Source organism: Dermochelys coriacea, chromosome 3 (genome assembly GCF_009764565.3).
Source record: "Dermochelys coriacea isolate rDerCor1 chromosome 3, rDerCor1.pri.v4, whole genome shotgun sequence".
In the NCBI taxonomy this organism is placed as follows: domain Eukaryota; kingdom Metazoa; phylum Chordata; order Testudines; family Dermochelyidae; genus Dermochelys; species Dermochelys coriacea.
Genome location: NC_050070.1, coordinates 58,208,709 through 58,231,963, shown reverse-complemented (window position 1 = coordinate 58,231,963; position 23,255 = coordinate 58,208,709). Strand labels below are relative to the sequence as shown.

The 23,255-nt window shown below is 40.1% G+C and overlaps 1 protein-coding gene across 1 annotated transcript in view; it reads right to left on the bottom strand.

Moving 5' to 3' along the window:
- KCNQ5 (potassium voltage-gated channel subfamily Q member 5) overlaps positions 1-23,255 on the bottom strand; it is a 513,662-nt gene that overhangs the window by 145,462 nt on the left and 344,945 nt on the right. The window contains exon 2 of the mRNA XM_038397155.2: positions 6,644-6,734. Within this exon, the coding sequence (XP_038253083.1) occupies positions 6,644-6,734 (91 nt within the window). The remainder of the gene's footprint in view (positions 1-6,643; positions 6,735-23,255) is intronic.

The window sequence follows — 23,255 nt, the reverse complement described above, 5'->3', positions numbered from 1 at the left end:
GTGAGGAGGTGGAGATTAGGGCCTTCTCTACTTCACCAAGTTTTGTTGACAAAACTTATGTCAACACCCCAAAGTCGACAAAACAAAAATCACCAAAGGGTGTTCACACTTACTCCCTTGGTTGATAGATCATGTCCACATTGGGGACACCATCATCGACAGGGTGAACAATGCACCATGGGTACATATCCCACAGTGCAGTGTTGTGGGAAGGAAGAACTGATCGCTGCACATCTTGGGATTCTCTCCCAGTTTTCCCACAGCCCTCTCAGCTGCCGAGAGCAGCATCATGAGTAGCTCTGCGAGCTGTCCATGCTGAGGAATGGCAAAGCAGCACAGCCGTCTGTCCCCTCCCCCTGCAGCAGCAGTCTGCCTGCTGCTATGTTCCTGCTGCTATGCAGGGCAGGACAGGAGCATTCCAATGATTTGCTCTTTGTTTGTTCCCCAAATGGAGCATCACATATTTACTTCCCAGAGCTTTGAAAGGGGAGGGGCATATGCCTGCAGGGCATCAGGGATCAAAACACCGAGCAGAGCAATCAGGGCAGGCATTGTGGGATACTGACGGAAGCCAGTTCTGTGACAAAACAATCAGCAGTGTCTACACTGGCTCTTTGTTGACAATAAAGGGAGGGAAAAAAAAGACCAAAAAGTCTTTCGTTAGGGGTGGAAGTTTTTTGTCACCAAAACTGGGCATTTTTCGTGACAAAAGTCCCATTGTAGTGTGTATGCTCTTGCTGTTTTGTCGCCAAAAGGCAGTTTTTGGCGACAAAACTTGCCAGTGTAGAAAAGATTACCTACATTTACCTCTTCTCTTTCACCTTGTTAGTAGCAGCTAAACTAAGTAAAAAAACCAAACCAAACCAAAACAAAAAACTGGTGCCAGTGAAAGGCAGAATAAGGCAAAAACCACAGATATAAGTGTGAGGAACATTACTGATTTTATTTTATGGTAGCAAATTAGGGTGGCTCTTCAATACCATCTGGAATAAGTGCATGAAACAGTTTGTTCATGCAATTCCAGCAGGCAGCTCCACAGAGTATTGTACTTTACTTCATTAGAAAAGAAATATGGGATGGTGTATCTCTTCAGAACGAAAGAAACAGTTCTTTGATATTTAATATAACTGTGTGGTAAATTGTGTAAGCGGAACATTTGCAAGAACTGTGTGAATCATTACAAGTAAAGGGGTTGTGAGAATTGGTGGCACTAAACACCGCAATCAGTGTGTTTACGTCATCAAAATGATTGCTGAAACATTAGAGTTGAATTGTAGTATTATTATGTCGTTGCAAATTTGCATTGCTAGACTTGCTAACTTTAACTAATGAGTCAGCAAACGAAGGAAAGAACATGTGGTCCAGCAAACAGAAATGAACTAGTTTAAGTTTCAGTTTGCTCCTGGACCTTATACTTTCTCCATTAGAGAGCCACAGCAGGAACTGTAAAAATTTCTCATCTCAGGACCTATTCTTGCTAACAGGTTCTACAAACACATAGGGATAGCCTATAGAAATGTTCGCAAAAAGAAAAGGAGTACTTGTGGCACCTTAGAGACTAACAAATTTATTAGAGCATAAGCTTTCGTGAGCTACAGCTCACTTCATCGGATGCATTTGGTGGAAAAAACAGAGGAGAGATTTATATACACACACACAGAGAACATGAAACAATGGGTTTATCATACACACTGTAAGGAGAGTGATCACTTAAGATAAGCCATCACCCACAGCAGGGGGGGGAAAGGAGGAAAACCTTCCATGGTGACAAGCAGGTAGGCTAATTCCAGCAGTTAACAAGAATATCAGAGGAACAGTGGGGGGTGGGGAGGGGGGGAGAAATACCATGGGGAAATAGTGGAAATTGTGGAAAAGCAGCATCGCTTACCCCATAACCTCAGCCATGCAGAACACAGTGCCATCCACAGCCTCAGAAACAACTCTGACATCATAATCAAAAAGGCTGACAAAGGAGGTGCTGTCGTCATCATGAATAGGTCGGAGTATGAACAAGAGGCTACTAGGCAGCTCTCCAACACCACTTTCTACAAGCCATTACCCTCTGATCCCACTGAGAGTTACCAAAAGAAACTACAGCATTTGCTCAAGAAACTCCCTGAAAAAGCACAAGAACAAATCCGCACAGACACACCCCTGGAGCCCCGACCTGGGGTATTCTATCTGCTACCCAAGATCCATAAACCTGGAAATCCTGGACGCCCCATCATCTCAGGCATTGGCACCCTGACAGCAGGATTGTCTGGCTATGTAGACTCCCTCCTCAGGCCCTTCGTTACCAGCACTCCCAGCTATCTTCGAGACACCACCGATTTCCTGAGGAAACTACAGTCCATTGGTGATCTTCCTAAAAACACCATCCTAGCCACTATGGATGTAGAAGCCCTCTACACCAACATTCCACACAAAGATGGACTACAAGCCGTCAGGAACAGTATCCCGATACTGTCACGGCTAACCTGGTGGCAGAACTTTGTGACTTTGTCCTGACCCATAACTATTTCACATTTGGTGACAATGTATACCTTCAAATCAGCGGCACTGCGATGGGTACCCGCATGGCCCCACAGTATGCCAACATTTTTATGGCTGACTTAGAACAACGCTTCCTCAGCTCTCGTCCCCTAATGCCCCTACTCTACTTGCGCTACATTGATGACATCTTCATCATCTGGACCCATGGAAAAGAAGCTCTTGAGGAATTCCACCATGATTTCAACAATTTCCATCCCACCATCAACCTCAGCCTGGACCAGTCCACACAAGAGATCCACTTCCTGGACACTACGGTGCTAATAAGCGATGGTCACATAAACACCACCCTATATCGGAAACCTACTGACCGCTATTCCTACCTACATGCCTCTAGCTTTCATCCAGATCATACCACTCGATCCATTGTCTACAGCCAAGCGCTACGATATAACCGCATTTGTTCCAACCCCTCAGACAGAGACAAACACCTACAAGATCTCTATCATGCATTCCTACAACTACAATACCCACCTGCTGAAGTGAAGAAACAGATTGACAGAGCCAGAAGAGTACCCAGAAGTCACCTACTACAGGACAGGCCCAACAAAGAAAACAACAGAACGCCACTAGCCATCACCTTCAGCCCCCAACTAAAACCTCTCCAACGCATCATCAAGGATCTACAACCTATCCTGAAGGACGACCCATCACTCTCACAGATCTTGGGAGATAGACCAGTCCTTGCTTACAGACAGCCCCCCAATCTGAAGCAAATACTCACCAGCAACCACACACCACACAACAGAACCACTAACCCAGGAACCTATCCTTGCAACAAAGCCCGTTGCCAACTCTGTCCACATATCTATTCAGGGGATACCATCATAGGGCCTAATCACATCAGCCACACTATCAGAGGCTCGTTCACCTGCGCATCTACCAATGTGATATATGCCATCATGTGCCAGCAATGCCCCTCTGCCATGTACATTGGCCAAACTGGACAGTCTCTACGTAAAAGAATGAATGGACACAAATCAGACGTCAAGAATTATAACATTCAAAAACCAGTTGGAGAACACTTCAATCTCTCTGGTCACTCGATCACAGACCTAAGAGTGGCTATACTTCAACAAAAAAGCTTCAAAAACAGACTCCAACGAGAGACTGCTGAATTGGAATTAATTTGCAAACTGGATACAATTAACTTAGGCTTGAATAGAGACTGGGAATGGATGAGTCATTACACAAAGTAAAACTATTTCCCCATGGTATTTCTCCCCCCCACCCCACCCCCCACTGTTCCTCTGATATTCTTGTTAACTGCTGGAATTAGCCTACCTGCTTGTCACCATGGAAGGTTTTCCTCCTTTCCCCCCCCTGCTGTGGGTGATGGCTTATCTTAAGTGATCACTCTCCTTACAGTGTGTATGATAAACCCATTGTTTCATGTTCTCTGTGTGTGTGTATATAAATCTCTCCTCTGTTTTTTCCACCAAATGCATCTGATGAAGTGAGCTGTAGCTCACGAAAGCTTATGCTCTAATAAATTTGTTAGTCTCTAAGGTGCCACAAGTACTCCTTTTCTTTTTGCGAATACAGACTAACACGGCTGCTACTCTGAAACCTATAGAAATGTTGGATCAGTCTACTACAACGAGTATTAATGCCTCACAGATTATCCATCCACTTCTATTAAGCTCATCACTCTAATATACAGATGTCCTAATTTCTACATTCTGAATTGTTCAGGATCATACGAGAGATAGAGAGACTTGGTTAGACTCTAAAATCCGAAACAATAGGAGGGGTTGCAGGGTTGGACAGTTACACACAGTAGTCCAAATCAGTGAATCTATAATGATTTACACCAGTGAGGATCTGGCCTATATGCTTAAATCTTATGAGCAGATCTCACTGCACCTGAACAGATCACTGAGAGTAAATGTAGGACCCCACAAAGATGTTCTACAGTCACATTTCAGGGTGAACTCATTGCAAACAGAGACTGTTTTAAGAGTAGTTGAATAATTACAGGTTTCAGAGTAGCAGCCGTGTTAGTCTGTATTCGCAAAAAGAAAAGGAGTACTTGTGGCACCTTAGAGACTAACAAATTTATTAGAGCATAAGCTTTCGTGAGCTACAGCTCACTTCATCGGATGCGAGCTGTAGCTCACGAAAGCTTATGCTCAAATAAATTAGTTAGTCTCTAAGGTACCACAAGTACTCCTTTTCTTTTTGCGAATACAGACTAATACGGCTGCTACTCTGAAACCTGTCATTACAATGGTGTTGCTCAAATCAGTAAATAAGGGAACAGGATCTGAATGCTATCATTATTAACTGATTTTTGAGGATATCTGAAATCACTAAAGTAACTGCATTGGAAATTACCATGCATCAATTAGCCAGCCCGCTCCTTAACTACTTAAGAATTGTTATGATGAGAATTAGTAATGAGCACATACAGTGAATGCCATCAAAAAGTCGACATTTGTCAACAGTTGCCATGCAGTGGAGCCCACCTAACATGCCGCAATATGTCTGTGTTCTTGAATACAAAATAACCATGGTAACTCTGTGATGTCTGCTGACTTTTTAAATGAACACCAGTGTACTCCCACTGGCTATCATTGGCCCAGCAAGAAGGGTTTAGAGGCCAGAAGGGAACATTGTGACAATCTAGTTTGACCTCCTGTATAACACAGGCATTAGAACTTTCTCAAAATGATGCTTGTTTAAGATAGGATATTTTTCTAAAAGATATGGTCTGTCTTAATTTAAAAATTGCCAGTAATGGAGAATCTACCACAACACTTGATAAGTTGTTCCAATAGTTAATTACCCCCACTGTCAAAAATGTGTGCCTTATTTCCAGTCTGAATTTGTCTAGCATCTGCTTCCAACCACTAAATCTTGTTATATGTTTAACTGCTAGTTTGAAGATCACTTTATGAATTATATGTTCCCCTGTATGTTTTTACAGACTGTGATCAAGTCATCCCCTTAACCCTCTCTTTGTTAAGCGAAATAGATTTTGCTCTGTATGTCTGTTTTCTAATCCTTTCATCATTCTTGTAGCTCTTCTCTGAACCCTCTCCAGTTTTATCAATATTCTTCTTGAACTGTGGACACCAGAACTGAACCCAACATTCCAGCAGCCGTCACACTAGTGCCAAATACAGAGATAAAATAACCTCTCTACTTTTACAACAGGGTCACCTGTTTATGCATCCAATACATATATTAGACCTTTTGGCCATAGCATTGCACTGGGAGCCCAAGTTCAGCTGATTATCCACCATCACCCCCAAATCTTTTTCAAAATCATTGCTTTCCAGGATAGAGTCTCCCATCTTGTAAATATGGCCTACAATCTTTGTCTGTAGATGTATAACTTTACATTTGGACATATTAAAACATTATTTGCTTGCACCAGTTTACCAATCATAATAATGTTAAGCAGTTTTCTAGATTAAATTCATTATACTTAAATCACAAGGAAAAGGAAACAAGAGGAAAATACAATAGAAAAGCACTTAATGAGAAAGTCCTGAAGCTACTCTACCCTACCCTACCCTGTCATTAAAAAGTCAGTATTTACCAACAGTTAACACATTGGTTATCTAAAATATCTAAAGTACAAAAATTATTTCCTGTTTAAATATAAAGATAGATTGTAGTAGCTCAGTATCTCTTGTCACATACTGACTTTCAGTGACAACAGCAGTATCAAAGGTTTATCAGCCAAGCTGCAGAAGAACTATTAGTGAAGTATGGCAATTCTCAAGAGAAGAACAAAGATACAATCAAGTGTTTGTTAACACTTCATATGTAGAATAAGGATAACCAAGGGAAACGGTCATCCTGTCAATTTTTTTTTTAAAAAAAGGAGTACTTGTGGCACCTTAGAGACTAACAAATTTATCTGAGCATAAGCTTTTGTGAGCTACAGCTCACTTCACTGGATGCATTGAGTGGAAAAAGTGGAAAACCTGTCAATTTTTTGTTTATGATGGGCCTATTTTGATTCTTTCACCTTGTTGATGAAAAAAAATTTTTAAAGCATAAATTTCTGTCTAAAATGAGATAGAGTTTAACATACTTAATGTGGCTATGAAATTGTCTTGTATTCATAAATTTCACTTACCAGAATGAAGAGGCAACGAGAGGAAAGTTTTGCATGCTCAGGAATGGTAGAAAACACTGACAAAATCAAGCAACCAAATACAAGAAGAAAACTGAAAAAGAAAAGAATATTAAAGAATTAAGAACAGTGAATAAATATGTCCATCAAGTCTGCATTTCAAAAATAGGAGCATTTAATAAAATGGCACTATATTATGTTAAGTAACAAAGGAATTTGGGTAGAATTATATACAGTAATTATAAATTTACAAGTTTCTAAACAGAAGTATAATAAAGGGTAATAGAATTAAAGGAAATAACACAAGAATCTTTCTCGATGAGATGCATGAGCTATCTCTTAGTGCTCCAATCTGGGAAATATATCCATTCTAAATTAGTGTCTAATGCTGGGTGATTTTTTTTGAACAAAATGTTTTTTTATGGGAAACCCCCCCCCCCACTGATTTGGGTTGATCAAAATATTTTTAAAATGTGGGTTGAATTTGCCAAACTGTTCTGGTCAAAAAAAGTAATTCTGAAAAAGTCAAACATTTTGTTTCACCATTTTTTAACCTGAATATTTCCACTTTGATTCTAAATGACTTTTTGTTTCAAATTTTACTTCCATTTTATTTTTATTTTTTGTAAGTTAAAAAACCACTCCCAAAAGAAACCAAACATTTTGTTTGTTTGACCAAAACATTTTTTTCCAGTTCAGCCACTGTCTCAATAAAAAAAAAAATCATTTATTCACACAGCTCTACTAGTCTTAGGGGATTTGAAGAACAACTATCAATTAGGCTTTTCCATAATCTGAAAGATCCCTTGATTTTTGCCACAAGACTTCTCCAGTGCCACCTAAGGTAGGTCAAAGAGAACAAAGTCACAGACTCTGCGTCTCACTGCCATGTATGGCAACTGGGCACATCCCCTGATTCTATGACTGTAAGGTGTCATTTTGAAAATTATCACATTTTGAAAAGAGAAAATAAAACCTGATGCAAAATCCTCACTAAGTATTTTTCCAGTCAAAGAAAGGAAAGATCTATCTTGGCCACAAGTTGACTATTCAAGTCAGAGCTGAGTATTCACAGACCAAGATTCAAGGAAGGAAACGATTACATTTAATAGTATAACAAAATGATGGCAAAATTGCAGGGGAAATTTGGATTGCCATTTCCAAGACATGGATTTCTAGAGGACAAATAGGCAGCCCCTGCTTACTGCACATTATGAGATTTTGAACAGCAGTGTATTCTGAGATTTTTTTTTATTGCAGATGATACAGATAAATGTAGAGTATATGTTTGAGTTATATGTCATATGAAATTAACGTACAAGAAGCTAATTATATATTATGTGTGAGCTAGTATGATCTTAATGATGCAGACAACTCTCTACAAAATGTATCCAAACAATAAGATGTCTTTCTATAAACTGTTGACTCACAAAAATAATTTGCTATATTTTTCTTTGCAATTGGTATTTTTAAGCAAAATGTTGTATTAGTATTTCTATAATGAAATTTTGTATTGCATTTTAAGTAGATATTGAATAAGAGTCAAATTCTGAAGTCCTTACTATGTTAACACTCAGACCCTATTCCATAAGAATTTCCATGGAGCTTTTCCTGAATAAGGTCTGATTATTAACAGAGTAAGAACTTCAGGTTTTGGCTCTGTATAAGCAGAATAAATAACATAACTATGATTCATGGAGAGACAAGGTGGGTGAGGTAATATCTTTCATTGGACCAACTTCTCTGAGTAAGAGAGACAAAAGAAATTGGTCCAATAAAAGATATTACCTCACCCACCTTCTTTCTCTAATTTCCTGGGATGGACACAGCTACAACTACCTTGCATATGACTGATGGAGTTCTATTGGATGTTCTGGGTAAGTAATAAACCAGAAGAATAAAGTTCAAGTATCAGAGTAGCAGCCGTGTTAGTCTGTATTCGCAAAAAGAAAAGGAGTACTTGTGGCACCTTAGAGACTAACAAATTTATTAGAGCATAAGCGTTCGTGAGCTACATGAAGTGAGCTGTAGCTCACGAACGCTTATGCTCTAATAAATTTGTTAGTCTCTAAGGTGCCACAAGTACTCCTTTTCTTTTTGCAAAGTTCAAGTAGTTTGTGTAGCCCCACAGTAGAATTTATAGGGTCAGATTCTCCGTCCAAGCAGTGTAATCAGGAATAACGTCATTGAACTCTTCCAGACATCTGTCTGTATAGATGTTTATATGGCATTGGCTATCATCTCTGTTGTATCTGCTCATCAGTTGAGTTACACTCACTGCATAAACCTAATGTGAGTGAGTGGAGAATCAAGTTCACAGCCTCCGCTTCGAAATTTGCCTAACTGTACATCTTTGAATACGCCCTGGCTGTTGCTTTCTACATTTCTGTATTGTTTTTACTTCCCTTCCCTTCCCCTTGTTGGAACTGCACTTCTCCTTCACTTTGTTACAGTCTGTTACTGCTGCCCTGAGCTTCCCCTTCCTGTTGTCAACTTTCCACCTTTATTTTCCTCTTGTGGTCTACCTCTCCATTTCTATGTACATCTCCTCTTCTTAATGTTTGTTCATCACCAAAGCAGCCTTTGCTCCTTCTCTAGTGGCCTGGCCTTGACTACTGATGCAGCTGCTGCTGGAACATCTTTCCCCTTTTACTCTGATGACAGTTACTAGATATTTGGCAAGCAACAGGCTAAACTGTAGCTGTGAATTAAGAGTATTTTTCCACTATGCTTAGCACTGTAGTCCCCGTGTTATTCTATATTCACATATACTGAACATGTAATTTTCTGATCTTTTGCTGCAAATGGATGATTTGTGACTTTTTGTTGTATTAAATGTTTTCGTTTAAAGCAACAAACCTCAAGTACAGATGCAATTCGAGAACATGGTCCAAATGCAATACTGTAAAGACTTTAGGACATTACTTTCTTAAATGACCAGTTTCCACTTTGTGTATTGTATGATTTTAAGCCTATCAGTTAAAACAAGGGAATCTAGATGAGTTACCAGATTGACAGGACTAGAAACACAAGCCCTCTATTTATATCCAGAACTAGTTCAGCACTGGTAAAAACATCAGTACAGTGTTCTGCAGATTGACCAATGTACCAGGGCCCAGCTGCCTCCCAAGCACTCTCCATGGCCAGGGATGGCTCTGCTGCACCCTGCCTCAGTTTTCCCTCAGCCTCCTCAATAACCCACAAAAACCTTTCACAGGTCCAACAGAAACAGCCCTTCTTGGGGTCTGGTTTATTAAAATAAAGTTCAAAATAATTCACACTGTCCTCAAAGTCCCAAAATAATTCAAGCAGCCTCTCCTACTTGGAGTCTGGCTCCGAGACATCAGCAGGCAAAACCTCCACTCTGCCGCTCCCCTGTTGTTTCAGGATTCCATAAAGAGCCCTGTCCCACTCCTTGCAAGCTTCTTACTATGGGTTTTTGTATCTACAGCTTTCTCTGGCTTCCAGGCCCAAAGTTTTCCCCATGATCAAGGGTCTCCTGAAGGAGCCTTTTGCTCATTGCAGCTCTCTCAGCCTCTGCCAAAGTTTCCTCCCTCTATTTACAGTTCCCTTCTGGCTCTTTATAGAGACCAGCAGCTCTCTATCAGGCCCCCTGTAGATGCTGTTAGTGAGGCACAGATGGGCTGGACCAGTTCCCTCTTAAAGGGCCCAGTCCACCCTGTGACACCCAGCTTATGTGTTTTAATTTGTGATATCAATGAGAATGCATAGATGGTGCAAGGCACGGACAAATCTATTACTCAAGATATATGTAATGAACGTATACAGTTAAGGAAATTCTTGCATATTCCAGGTGTGTTCCTTAAAACATACGGTACATGAAAGGGTCAGCATTGGCCCCAGGGACCTCTGCCAGGAATGATGAGGGAATTTATTCTCTGTGATCCTTACTTTGCTACTAAGACTGTTAATTAGGCTGGTATTTTTTGTTATGTGAACACCTGTTCTCTAAGGACTTGTTCACACGTTGCAGCAATGTGCTCTGTAGGGATGTGATTTCTAAAGCGCACTAATGTGCTCTGCACTAATTGGTCCACGTTAACCCTGCTGGAGCACACTAAAAGTTCCCTAATGCACTTTATCATAGTGCTGTTTGAAACAGTGCTTGAAGCACACCAATCAATGCACAACATGTTAGTGCACTTTAGGAATCACACTCCTGTGCAGCTCACTCCCCCATCACATAGACAAGCCCTAAAAAATGCATCAAGACAACAGTTCACTTCATACAACCATAAACTAGCTACAGCCACTACAGCCATAATTTAAAATGACAGACATTTGGGCATTTCGCATACTAGCGCTTATACTGTTTTGCTAAGTGATCAACCTCAATACTATCGATAGCCCACGCTTCTGTGAACATTTGTCAATCACATTGTACTGCAGCACGCTGAAAAAGGACCCTGCATATGAATGCAGGGTTTCTTTGCTGACTCATCCTGCTCTCAGGTCAGCAGTGACCCTGAGTGAAGATGCAGTGCAATTAATACTGAGTTATACAGGCAGGAAGATTCAGTCAGTTCCCCCAGGCCATGAGGGGGCTTAAAGCCTCTCTCAGGGGAAGAGAGAAACAGGGCCTGGGACAGAGGATGTTCTACTGGGAAAATGAGCGAACAACCAAGCTTAGCAGATAGCTTAGGTTTATATATTTTTTTAATTGTTGTTTGAGTTACAAATAAAGCCAAACCCAAGGAAGAAAGTACATGTTTGTTTGGACTCTAGAGAGAATAGGCACAGGTATGTGACTTTTTTGGACTATACAAGACATACTGGCATTCTAAAGTAATAGAGATGAAGGATATAAACAATAACATCACACTACGCATCTTTTCATATTGAAAATTGTTTTTAATTAACCACTTCACTGCTCTTCTGCTACACTGTGTCCTGTGTTTACTGATATTAAGAAAACCTGGTGTTCAAGCATGATACATGCTGAAATGTTTTTCATGTTTGTTAATCAAATATGAGGAAACACCTTTTTATAGCATTTAATACACTCAATGAAAACAAATTCCACTCTGAAGATCAATTCCAGGAGGAACCTGCACATAAACTCTTTTCTGAAGTATAGAAAAAGCAAATATTTGCGAAGCAATAGAATTTTATGACATGCAGAAGGACAAAATAGCCCATTTCACACACTCAGCCAGCAGGCAGTTTTCCAGCCACCATACAAAACCCCCAAACCAATAAACAGATATATATTTCAACCTTCAGAGAGTGATGTTCAAGAGGCAAAAATCCACCACATGCCCTGCTTGCTGTCTTTATTTAGATAAATGTCCCACTGATATCAATGGAAGTTTTGCCTGAGTAAGCATATCAATGTGAACCAAAAGGAGTACTTGTGGCACCTTGGAGACTAACAAATTTATTTGAGCATAAGCTTTCGTGAGCTACAGCTCACTTCATCGGTTCCACCAAATGCATCCGATGAAGTGAGCTGTAGCTCACGAAAGCTTATGCTCAAATAAATTTGTTAGTCTCTAAGGTGCCACAAGTACTCCTTTTCTTTTTGCGAATACAGACTAACACGGCTGCTGTTCTGAAATGTGAACCAACTGTAATTACATCCCGTAGCTGACAAGACTATTCTTTGAGCTGTGGAAGCATTGGCTCTCTTTGCTAATGGCTTTCTTTGCTAATGTCTACACTTAAAAGCTGCAGTGGCTTCTCCTGTTGTAGGTACCTCCCAAAGAGGTGGTAGCTATGTTGACAAGAGAAGCCCTCCCATTGACATAGCGTAATCTACACCAGGTGTTAGTTAGGTCAGTATAACTGTGTCTCTCACGGGAATGGATTTTCTACAACCCTGAGAGATGTAGTAATATAAGTTGCTTACACTAAGCCTAAGACGTGTCAGGGAAGGCAAAATAAAATGGACTAAGGACTTATGGTAACAGGATGTGATCTCCATCTGCGGGCTCCGAGAGGGAGTTTGTGTGTAGGAGGGGGCTCAGGGTGCGGGCACTGGTGGACATTTATCTCAGGCAGCTCCCAGAAGCGGCCGGCATGTCTGGCTCCTACGCGGAGGCGTGGCCAGGTGGCTCTGTGTGCTGTCTGCATCCAGAGGCACTGCCTCCACAGCTCCCATTGGATTCAGTTCCTGGCCAATGGAAGCTGCGGAGGCAGCACTTGGGGTGGGGGCAGCACATGGAGCCCCAATGGCCCCTGCACCTAGGAGCCAGACATGCCGGCTGCTTCCAGGAGCCGTGCAGAGCCAGGGCAGGCAGGGAGTCTGCTTTATCCCCACTGCACTGCAGACTGGACTTTTATCAGCCCGGTCGGCAGTGCTGACCGGAGCCGCCAGATTCCCTTTTCGACCAAGCATTCTGGTCGAAAACTGGACATCTGGCAACCCAGTCTTTACTACTGACTCAGATGTGCACTGCTCTGTCTATGTGGCTGACTTGCTACCAGCCTAATGTCCCTACATTCCCTGTTTCACTGGTGTCCAATAAACAGTCCCTCCAGGGAACCTGGGTCCTTTGACTCCAGTTCCACTGACCATGATACATTACCTACGTGAAACTTAGACAGAATGTCCGATGAAATCTTTGCAGTGTTCACAACAACAGAAAACAGCAAAAGAGCAGCTTTAAGGCCAGGTAAGGTAGAAGTATTCAGAACACTGCAATAATCAGAATGTATAAGAACTTGTTTTCATTTATTATGCATTGATATACCCCATTTTTACATTGATGGATTAAGTACAGAATAATGGATCTGCATGAGGATTTGAACAATCATCTTGTACACCTTATATGATGAAAAAGGAACTTTCAGATGCCAGTATTTGAATTGTGTTCTGAAATACATGGAGCTGGAATAGCGAGGTTAGTCTAGAGAATGCTATTGCAGGTGCAGGACAGACACACCAAAATGCACTGTAATTATATTCAGCCTCTAGTGGTTCAATCTGGACCATATATTGATTCAAACTGAAGGAAACAGATGGTCTAGTCTCTCATGCATTTACTTTCAGACAGTAAAACATATGCCTTAGGCAGCAAGTTACCATAAAATTATTCAGCCACAGCTATAGGGTGGTATTTTATCAAAAGCAGCAACTTCCATTTTGTTTCAGCAGAATAAGTTTTGATGTAGACCCTTTCATTTTATTTCCTTTCTTCTGAAAGTACATACTAAATGGAAAAAGGGCCAACTTATGAAAGATAACAATCTCAAATGTGTTCATATTTGTTCAAGCCAGCTCTCAAACTTTTTGTGTTGGCTAATTAGGAACCAGTAATTCGGTATTTATCTAATTTTCAATAGAGCTCTCTACTTTATCTTGACATTTTACTGGTAGTTTGTAAATCCAACCATGCTCAACTTAAAAATATGCTTAAAACGTTAGCCAGGTAACATCACCATATAAATGAAATAGGTACTCAGTGTAGACCTTTAAAAGCTAATTCGCTACATAATTTAGTACTAATTTAGTAATCAGAAAACAAAACATCTGTAAACAGCTTTACTACCTCTTTTGTAAATAATAAAAATATATCTGTTAAAGTGACATAATTAGATAATTAGATCACCAAAGTTATGTTAAATTATTATTCGGGGTCTAATATAAACCCTATAAAAGTGAGGATACTCAGAATCATGGTTGTATCTTTAAATCACTCTATTTTCTTAGGTGGTGCTGCATATTGTATGTGGTATGCAAGATGATCAAAAGTTTGAAAACGCCAGCAATTCTTAGCTATAACAAAGTGTTAAATTCTGGTCTCAGTTACATTAGTATAAATTCAGAGCTAATTCCATTGTTCAGAGAATACACAAAAGTAACTTAGAGCAGAGTTTGAACCAGTGGATTGAAGAATGGAGTTTTGGCCCTAATTCTGAATATCCTTTCTTTGAGGGTTTAAATGAGACCTTAAATTATCACCTGTAAATATATATATTTTAATTCCCTCTGTCCTTGTAATATGTATTCAGTACCCAACTAACCAGGAACCTATTAATTATTAGATCAATTCTGTATATGATTCAGATTTTTAAATGTGGATACCTAGGACCTAATCCTGCAAAGTGCTGAGTTGAGGGCCTCCAATACCTGCTTCTACCAAAGTCAACAAAGGGTGCTGAGCGCTTCCGAGGAGGGGCTCAGTATCTTGCAGGAATTAACCTCCAAATGGCACTTTTAAAATATGGTTTGGTATTTGTTGGATGCAGAAAACCCACACTTTCTGGCATCTGATGGATAACTACACATATACATACCTCCTTAGTTACACAATAACTAATTTAGTGCACATGCAAATGGTATAATAGCAGATCAGACAACAATGTTTGAATATATGGCCCTATAAGTTTGCCACATCTAACCCAGTTCCAATTATCATCTCATATGCAGAGATCACATGATATAGTGAGGGATAAGCAAGACAACAGTAAGGGAAGATAAAGGCTGCACAGTTACTTAGCAAGGGCTCTGTTGAATGATGCACGCAAGATTGTGAGACTATTATTTTGGGGACTGGTTGGGAGACGGCGTTACCAAATGGATATTCTAAATGGCTAATTTTATGTAGTTGTTGTTGCTGAAGTTGATATTATGGGTCTAAAGTAGACATGGAACTGTCTTACTGGGGTATAAGGAAAATGCTCAGATAAATGCTTTTAGTTTTAATACATTGTGTTGTTTTCAAATCAAAAGTAACTCGTGTCCAAGATATCAAATGGATGGGCAGCCTATAAGATCAAGAATATTTTATAATTCCTTCTCAATCTGCTTTGTTGTAACCTAACAATTACTTTTTGAAATATGGGGGAAAAATGTAGGGCTACTGGGAGACAGTAAAGCAAAGGTGATACAATCAATCATAATGGAATTCATGAAGCCTAAATCTCTCACTCTCGTGGAACACAACCAGCCATTCATTCTCCTGGAGCAAATAACCCATACAAAGCACCACGTCCTCACTGCACGCCGCAATGGAAAGAATATCCTTGAAAGTTAATTTATTAAAGATCCGTCTGGACTAGATGAAAAAAAAGTAAGCAGAGAAAACAAACTAATTTGCAGACTCTGATGTGTCATGGACTAGAACAATACGGTCTTTCTAAAAAAATCATGAAAAGAAGCTTAATAAGTGATCACCGTATCAAGTAGCTTGAAAAATATGAGGATGTTGGACAACCAGCAGATGCAAGAAAATCAGCTTTAAATCATACATGGAGATCTTGGTGTCTACAATTCTGAAATTAAATATATAGGATGATCTCCCTCTACAATGAATGAGCATATCAGGATCCCTTTCACACAGCCAATAAAAACACTGGAAGGAAGGAAGTCATTAATAAGTTTTTTTTTATTTTTTTGCATTTGACCATTGGGTTTGGGACTGATGCCGACAAGAAGGTGGCAGCAGGGGAGGGGGGAATTTTAGTTTATGGCTTTAGTGTACTGTGATGCTGAGAATAAGACAGAAGAGCATTTTCAGGGCTAGAGCAGCAGATCATTTGTCTGAACAAATATCCCAGAAAACATGCCAGGTGAAGAGTAAGAGATGGACAGACACGCAACTAGAACAGTGGGGAAGACATGGCTAAAATACAAATATTTGACCCCTAGTTTGATAAGCCAGTATCAGCAAAAAGTTCAACATCTTTAACTTCTATATAATTTAAGGAAGTTACTTTTCATAAGGAATTCCATTTCTTTTCTGGCCTGAAATTTCTCATTTTATATAGACACAGGAGTGTGCACGCAAGCACAGACACAAGCATACATCCCCTCACATGCACACCATTAAACTCCCCAACTGGCTTGTGTATAGGAAAAATAATGTTCTCAGGCTGGGAGCCAAATTAGATCCTGGAGCAAATGTACACAGTCAACGTAGGGATGACGGGAGAATCTTAACAGTACCAGTGAGTCCCACTGCACTTTGTAATATCACTGATTAGTAAATTCCCTGAGGTCAGTTGAAAGAATGTCTCTAATAATGATATGGAATAACAAGCTCCAGGGTATTCAGAAATAACTGAAAGTGAAAACATCAACTAGTACAGACCTGGGAGGGGGGAGATATTTACCCAGGTCCTATGGTATCTCCCTTAAAAAGTAATCTTTTCAATGTTTCTTTAAAACAGATAATGCAACTGCTGACACGGTGGAAAATAATACAGTTTAACAGTTTTGATAATGCAAGCCATGTGGATTAAATTTTCCATCATTTATAGTTTCAATGTGACTTGTTTATGCAAGAAAATGAGATATGACAAAGGTTATGACAATTTGTTAAAATTGTTTGACAAGAGTTGTGTAGACCATAAGCGCTCTCCCCTAGAAAAAGGCTCATAAATTTATCCTGTAAACTTTCATTTAAAATGACTTGCTCTTTAACCTTTTCCAGGACTATAAGAGTGTAAAACCTTAAGGACCTGATTCTGCACACCCTCTCTGTATGGAAAGCCCACTGAGCTTGTGCATGGAAGGTCTATAGGATGGGGCTCTTAACTCTCTTAAAGTGTGAAAATACATATACTAGGGCACTCAAAATGTTTTTTGTGTGTGTTACGAAAAAAATAAAATTGTGACAAAACTATTTTAGAAGCTTGGTTTTCTGGTTAATTAACTGTAAACTTTTGTAGAAACACAGAACTTTTGAGAATATTAAACTTCCGCCAAAAAACGAGGTTTTGCTGCTGATTACACTCATCAACTTAAACTGATTTGAAAAGTTGTTTTTGTTTTGTTAGGCTCTGCTATACAATTTTATTCAGACAATATTTCCTTGTTAATTTATATATTGTACATTCACTGCTCTAAACATCAGAACAGAACAGAACAGAACAACAATTCACATGATATGAAAGGGTTTAAATTAGCAGTGACACAAATGTTTGTAGACCTAAATCAATCTTTTTTGTTATATTTTTAGTGAGAAAATGAACTGTCAGTGTCTGCCAACTGACTGTGTTCCAGGATTAGCTTATTGTATTTGGCCTACAGAGGTAAAGCAGTAAAGTGGCTAAAGCAGGAGAGCTCTTCAGACACCCAGTAAAGTGTGTGTGTTACTGGCAGCAGATTTCATGATCTGGTTCACTACAGAGAGAAAATAAAGCACCAAGATAAATTTCTCCGGGGAACAGTAAGCGCAAACACCATTCTCTGTCAAACATGTACAATAGCTAAAGGAAACCCTTTTGGAATTAGCCTTCAATGGCATATGTTGCCATGTCCAAATGTTTAACAAAACAATGAGAGAGTATTTAAAGATTTCTTTGGATTGAGTCAAATGGTTTCATTTGAAACTGTTGTTTCAATCATCCCATTAGGATGCACTTGTTTGGAAGTGTGTGTTTTTCCTCCAGACTGTAGCTGCTTTCTAAAAGCCTAGTAAGAACAGGGGTGTTGTAATTTTTACATACCAGAATCAATGTCCATTTTCATTAGGAACCAGGTTTGATGGAACTCCATGTAACTTTGTACCCATTGCCTCCTAAAATCTATGGAAACTGCCAGATGTTTCACTGTACTAGACCCAAAGGGAGGTGAATATGCAGACCAGCATTTTCAAATGGGAGTTCCTAAAGTTAGGTACCAAAATCTATATTTAGCCTTGGTCTCCAAGGTGATCTGTGGGAGCTCAGTTCAAAAGGAAACCTCTGTTCTGTCTTTAAGGCTACGTAAGTGACAAAATATGGATTTAGGTATCTAAATTTAACTACCCAAGTCTGGAAATGTTGGCCTCAGTTCATTCACTAAAATGATTAGACACCTTTGGGTATGGCTGAACCACTTCTCTGCCTAGACAGCTAACTCACTTTTAAAGTCCATAGGGATTTTTTCTTGCCTGGTGCTGCACCACTGTACCTTTTACCCCAGTCTCTCAGTGAGTAATTTTAATAGCCCTCATTGAGACATTTTTTGTAGAATGACTTTTCCATTTTCAGCTAACTCTACTAATGTTGTCCCTCAGCCTACTGCGAGGAGAAACAGATTAAAAAACATGTACATTTTTTACTAGTTCATTCTACTTGTTTTTGTATACTGCAAATTTCATGAAAACATAAAAAGTAGATTGTCAGCTAAATTCACTTCTAGCTCAGAATGTTATGCTTTACAATTTAATATGGAAATATGATCATGTTCCCTGTGACATTCTGGGGTGCAATTCAGAATAGTGAGGGGTTGGTCCCTGTAACCCTGGGTGTCTCACAATGCTTTGCTGCTGTAGGTCCCAACCTGGGCTGCTCCCAACCAGCCTTCCAGCATGCAGGTCACACCCTGAATGTCTGGGTGTTAGACAGCCCTGATTCAGCAGCTCTGAACCCCGCAGCCATTTTACAGCCCCACTCTGGCTTCCAGCTCTATCTGTCTTCCTGCCACCCATAGCCATTTCCACTCCAGCCTCCACAGCTCTGGATCTCTCACCATTGCCACTGCCTCTGCTGGATCGTCTGAGGAACCATCTGCTTGATCTCCTGCATGTGCTCCGTAGGAGAAAGAGGGACCCCTTCTGGCCCCTAGGTTTGGAGCAGGTGCCCCATCCTGCCTTATGGCATATGTGGACAACATGGCCACTAGTTCCAATTGCTTATGATCAGCTGCTGACAGACAACACTGTGCTCACAGCTCTTTTAATGCTGCTTCATGAGCTCAGCAACTGCTTCTTTGCTCTTCCTACCTTTTCTGCTTCTTACTCATTTGTACACTTCCTTTTCTTCTGTTTCCCTTGCCCAAAATAAACAAACAGAAAATAATCAAACTATAACCTTTGTTGACTGTTCTCAGCCTTGCATTTGAGAATCACTTAAAACTATTTCACCAGTGCTTAGAGGGTAAACCTCCATTAAAATAGCAAACTGTGTAAAAATCCTACATAACGACACCACAGTCACGTTCTGGTCAGTTTGGGGTGCAATCCAGCCTGTGAGGGGCTGTGCCTGCCCTCTAACCTTGGGAGCCTCACAATGCTTTGCTGTTGTAGCTCCTACCTTGGTTCACACACTTAAGAGCTAGGAACACATGCTGGAATTATAACTAAATACCTGTCACATACATACATCATGCAAGAATATTAATAATCAGTGTGGTGTTATTTTTTAAAGGCATATTTTGTATAAAGATTATTACGGTAGTGTGTAGGGTGTGAATACCAGGGTGCATAGTGTCACAGTAACTATCATTGACAATTGTAAGCTTAAGGAGAAGAAACAAGAAGGGACCAAGGAATAATCACACTCACATTGATAATACATTATGTTCATCAGAAGTGACAAAGGATTCTCTTCCAGGTAATTTATAAGTCAAATCCTGACCCCAGTGAAGTTATTGGGAGTTTTGCCACTGACTTCATGGAGCCAGGATTTCACCCTATGTCTCTATTACCCCCATCCCATGATCCAGCAATGGCAGAGGGCCAAGCAGAGGTACTGAGACAATGGTAGCTGTGCAGAGTCAGAAAAGATGTTGACCTAGATGAGACTTTTGGAGTGACTCCCACTCAGCATGAATGGACACTGGAGGACCCTGAATAGGCCATGGGGGATCATGACATGTGGCTACTCGGTAGGAGACACAGATACATCTGCTCCTTGTCTGTGAGATGTCTGGTGCCCTGTGTTTCAGGTGGCCAGGATGCTCGTGGCTGTGGATGGAGTCAAAGCAGACACCTCTTTTGCAACATTTCCAGTATTTGGCTTCTCCGATAGACCTACTACTAGCCCTAGGATTGAGGACCCCTTTTCCCTCTGCTGTCTATAGGGATGCAGCAGACACTTGGTACCAGTTAAGGAGGGGTCAGAGGTCTTTATTACACACAAATCCCCATCCAGGTTTGAAGCACTACCAAGCTAGGATATTTCAAGTCTGACCTGAAATGGTTGCAACAAACCCCTGTCAAAACTAGTACATTTCAATTTTGTTTTTAACTTAGTTTAAGTTAAGACAAGGAAGCCAGCTGTATTGAAAACTGATTTTAAAAACCTGGTTCCTAGAGGAATCCTCATATGCTGAGTTTCTGCTTGGGGCAAAACACAACTACTTTTGTGCTTTCTCCCATACTGCCCCACATGCTTGGGAGAAAATCTACCTCATTATCCTCTTTCAAATTCCTCCTTAAATCTCTCTCCTGCCATGATGCCTACAAAAAATTTGACAATTGTTAGGCCACCCATGTGCTGAGATCACAGCCTCTCAGTATTGACCAATATTGTCTCATTGTGTCCTTGTACTCCCTCACCTAGATCTCCCTGTTCTCTCTTGTTATATATTTAGATTGTAAGTTCCATGGGGTAGGGACCACTTTTTTGTTCTGTTTTTCTGTGTTTGCCTAGCACAACTGGGTCCTGATCCATGGCTCGGACTTCTAGAAGTTACAATAATTAATAATAATTAAGACAATATAAGATTCAGTGGGAAATACAGTCTAGTACAGGGATTCCACTTCATTGTTTTAGCTGAACAGTGTAACTTTAGTAACATATCTGAATACTGAGTAACAAATTTAACCAAACATTTTAGGACTTGTAACCAGAGTATAACTGGTTTTAAATTGTGTATTGTACTTCACTTTGCTTTATCCTGGTAAATGATTGCTGTAGTAGTGGTGGTATAAAACTGATACAACAATCACATTTAAAGTGACAAACACCAGTTAATCTGTGAACTTTATGCTGCTTTTACACTACAGCTTTAATAGGAAAGGGACAATCCATCGTCTTTTCAGTATAAAATACAGAATACTATTTTTAAAACACTCTGCTCTGGAGAATGAGGATACAGGTGAAATTTTGAACAAAACAATGTACATTGATTAATGATTTTAAAAATGTAAAGACAATAGCGTTTTTTAAAAGGCCAATACACTTTACAGCCCCACCATTCCTCTTGGCGGCAGCAGCATCAATCTAAGAAGCCACAAAATTCAAGGATTGAAATGGGCCAGAATAAAGGCATAGTCTTTATAGAAGAATAAATGGTTACTGAAAATTTCTCTATTGTACCAGGATGCCTGTCTTCTTTCTATAGTTTTATTTTTCTCATTTTAACAAATAATCAGTTCCAACCCTTGCTGCAAAATTACTACTGGGTAAATAGAAGTTTGGCCTGTGTTGGGGAGTATTGAATTTGTCCATTAATGTTGCCAGTGCAAGGAAACTCTTGTTCTTAATTTGCATGATTTCTCCACTAATTCTCTGATAGCAAAAATGGATATAAATGGAATATAGAATAATTTTCCAATTTACTAAATTGTTAGTATTAAAAATCCATTGTCACACAGTCACTCAAGGGGTTTGGTTACATTCCACAGCAGTAGTCTTGTCTTTTAGGAATCTAAATTGATTTTCTGCTAATTGAAATGTATAACCCCATCTATTGATGTTATGCAGTGGCACCCACTTAAGAAGCTGTTACGGCAGAAGAATTTCAGACAGCAGAAGGAAACAGCTGCATCAAGTGCAATAGCGTTATAGACTGTGTTCTTTGAATCGGTATGTATCTACGGGGAAAATTACACCAGCTGAGGATCTGCCCCTAACCTATATAGGCCTTAATTCAGCAGAACACATAAGTATGGGCTTAAGCAGGGCTGGCCCACAACATTTTGGCACCTGAGGTGCGGAGCTCAAATGATGCCCCCATTTCCCCTCGCTTGGGCCAAAACTCTGAAAGGTCTCAATTCTGCCTTTTTTCCTGTTCTACTCCTCTCATGGTACTGCTCTGCTACCTACGCCAATAAAGGAGAACTAACAAACTTAAAATACCTTGTTCAATAATTTTAAGTAACACTAACTTTCAAATGCCTGAACAAAAACTTTTCTTGTCTGCATACTTAAACACTGGCATTTTTATCTGTTTGAATAATCAAAGTGGTGCTTTCCGTGCCTTCTTGGTTGCAAAGATTTGAACGGCTTCCTGCTGATTGTCCACAATCTGGGCCAGCTCATGCTCTATTGAGATGGTTGCAAGGCCGACCAGCCTCTTCTGTGTCATTGTGGAGCGTAGATGTGTTTTTATTAACTTCAGCTTGGAGAAGCTGCATTCTCCACTGCCAACTGTTACAGGAAGCGTTAGAAGTATGCGCAGAGCAACAAAAGCATTTGAAGAGGGTGGTAATCTTATTTGTGCACATATATTCCAGAACAGCCTTGAGATTTGATCCTGCTGAAATGTATCATGAAAGGGCTTTCGGTTCATCACCTAAATCACTTGCATCAATATCGTGCATGTCATCCTGTGTCAACACTGTCCCTAGTGCCCTGCATTGCTGGTATAGGTCTTCTTCAGGTATAATGAGGAGTTTCGGAATATCATACAACATCCCAAATATACGGCTGTGTTCCTTGAGCTGCATGAAAGTTCTTCAGCTGACTGTATTGCACAATCTGGCCCCTGGTTAAAGAATTCAACTTTGAATTGTTGTTTGGAGTCTCTTATGGGATTATCCCGTGCCTCGTAATCAAAATGTCTTCTTTTTCGGTGACTCTTGTATTCTTGAATGGGTGAAAAAATAGCTTCAGTGTGAAGTTCCTCTGCCAACTTCTGTGCACTTTTCAGAATGTTTTGAAATCCCTCATCTGACTGGTAAGACTGTAGGTATGACTTTGCTTTGTCCAGTTGTTC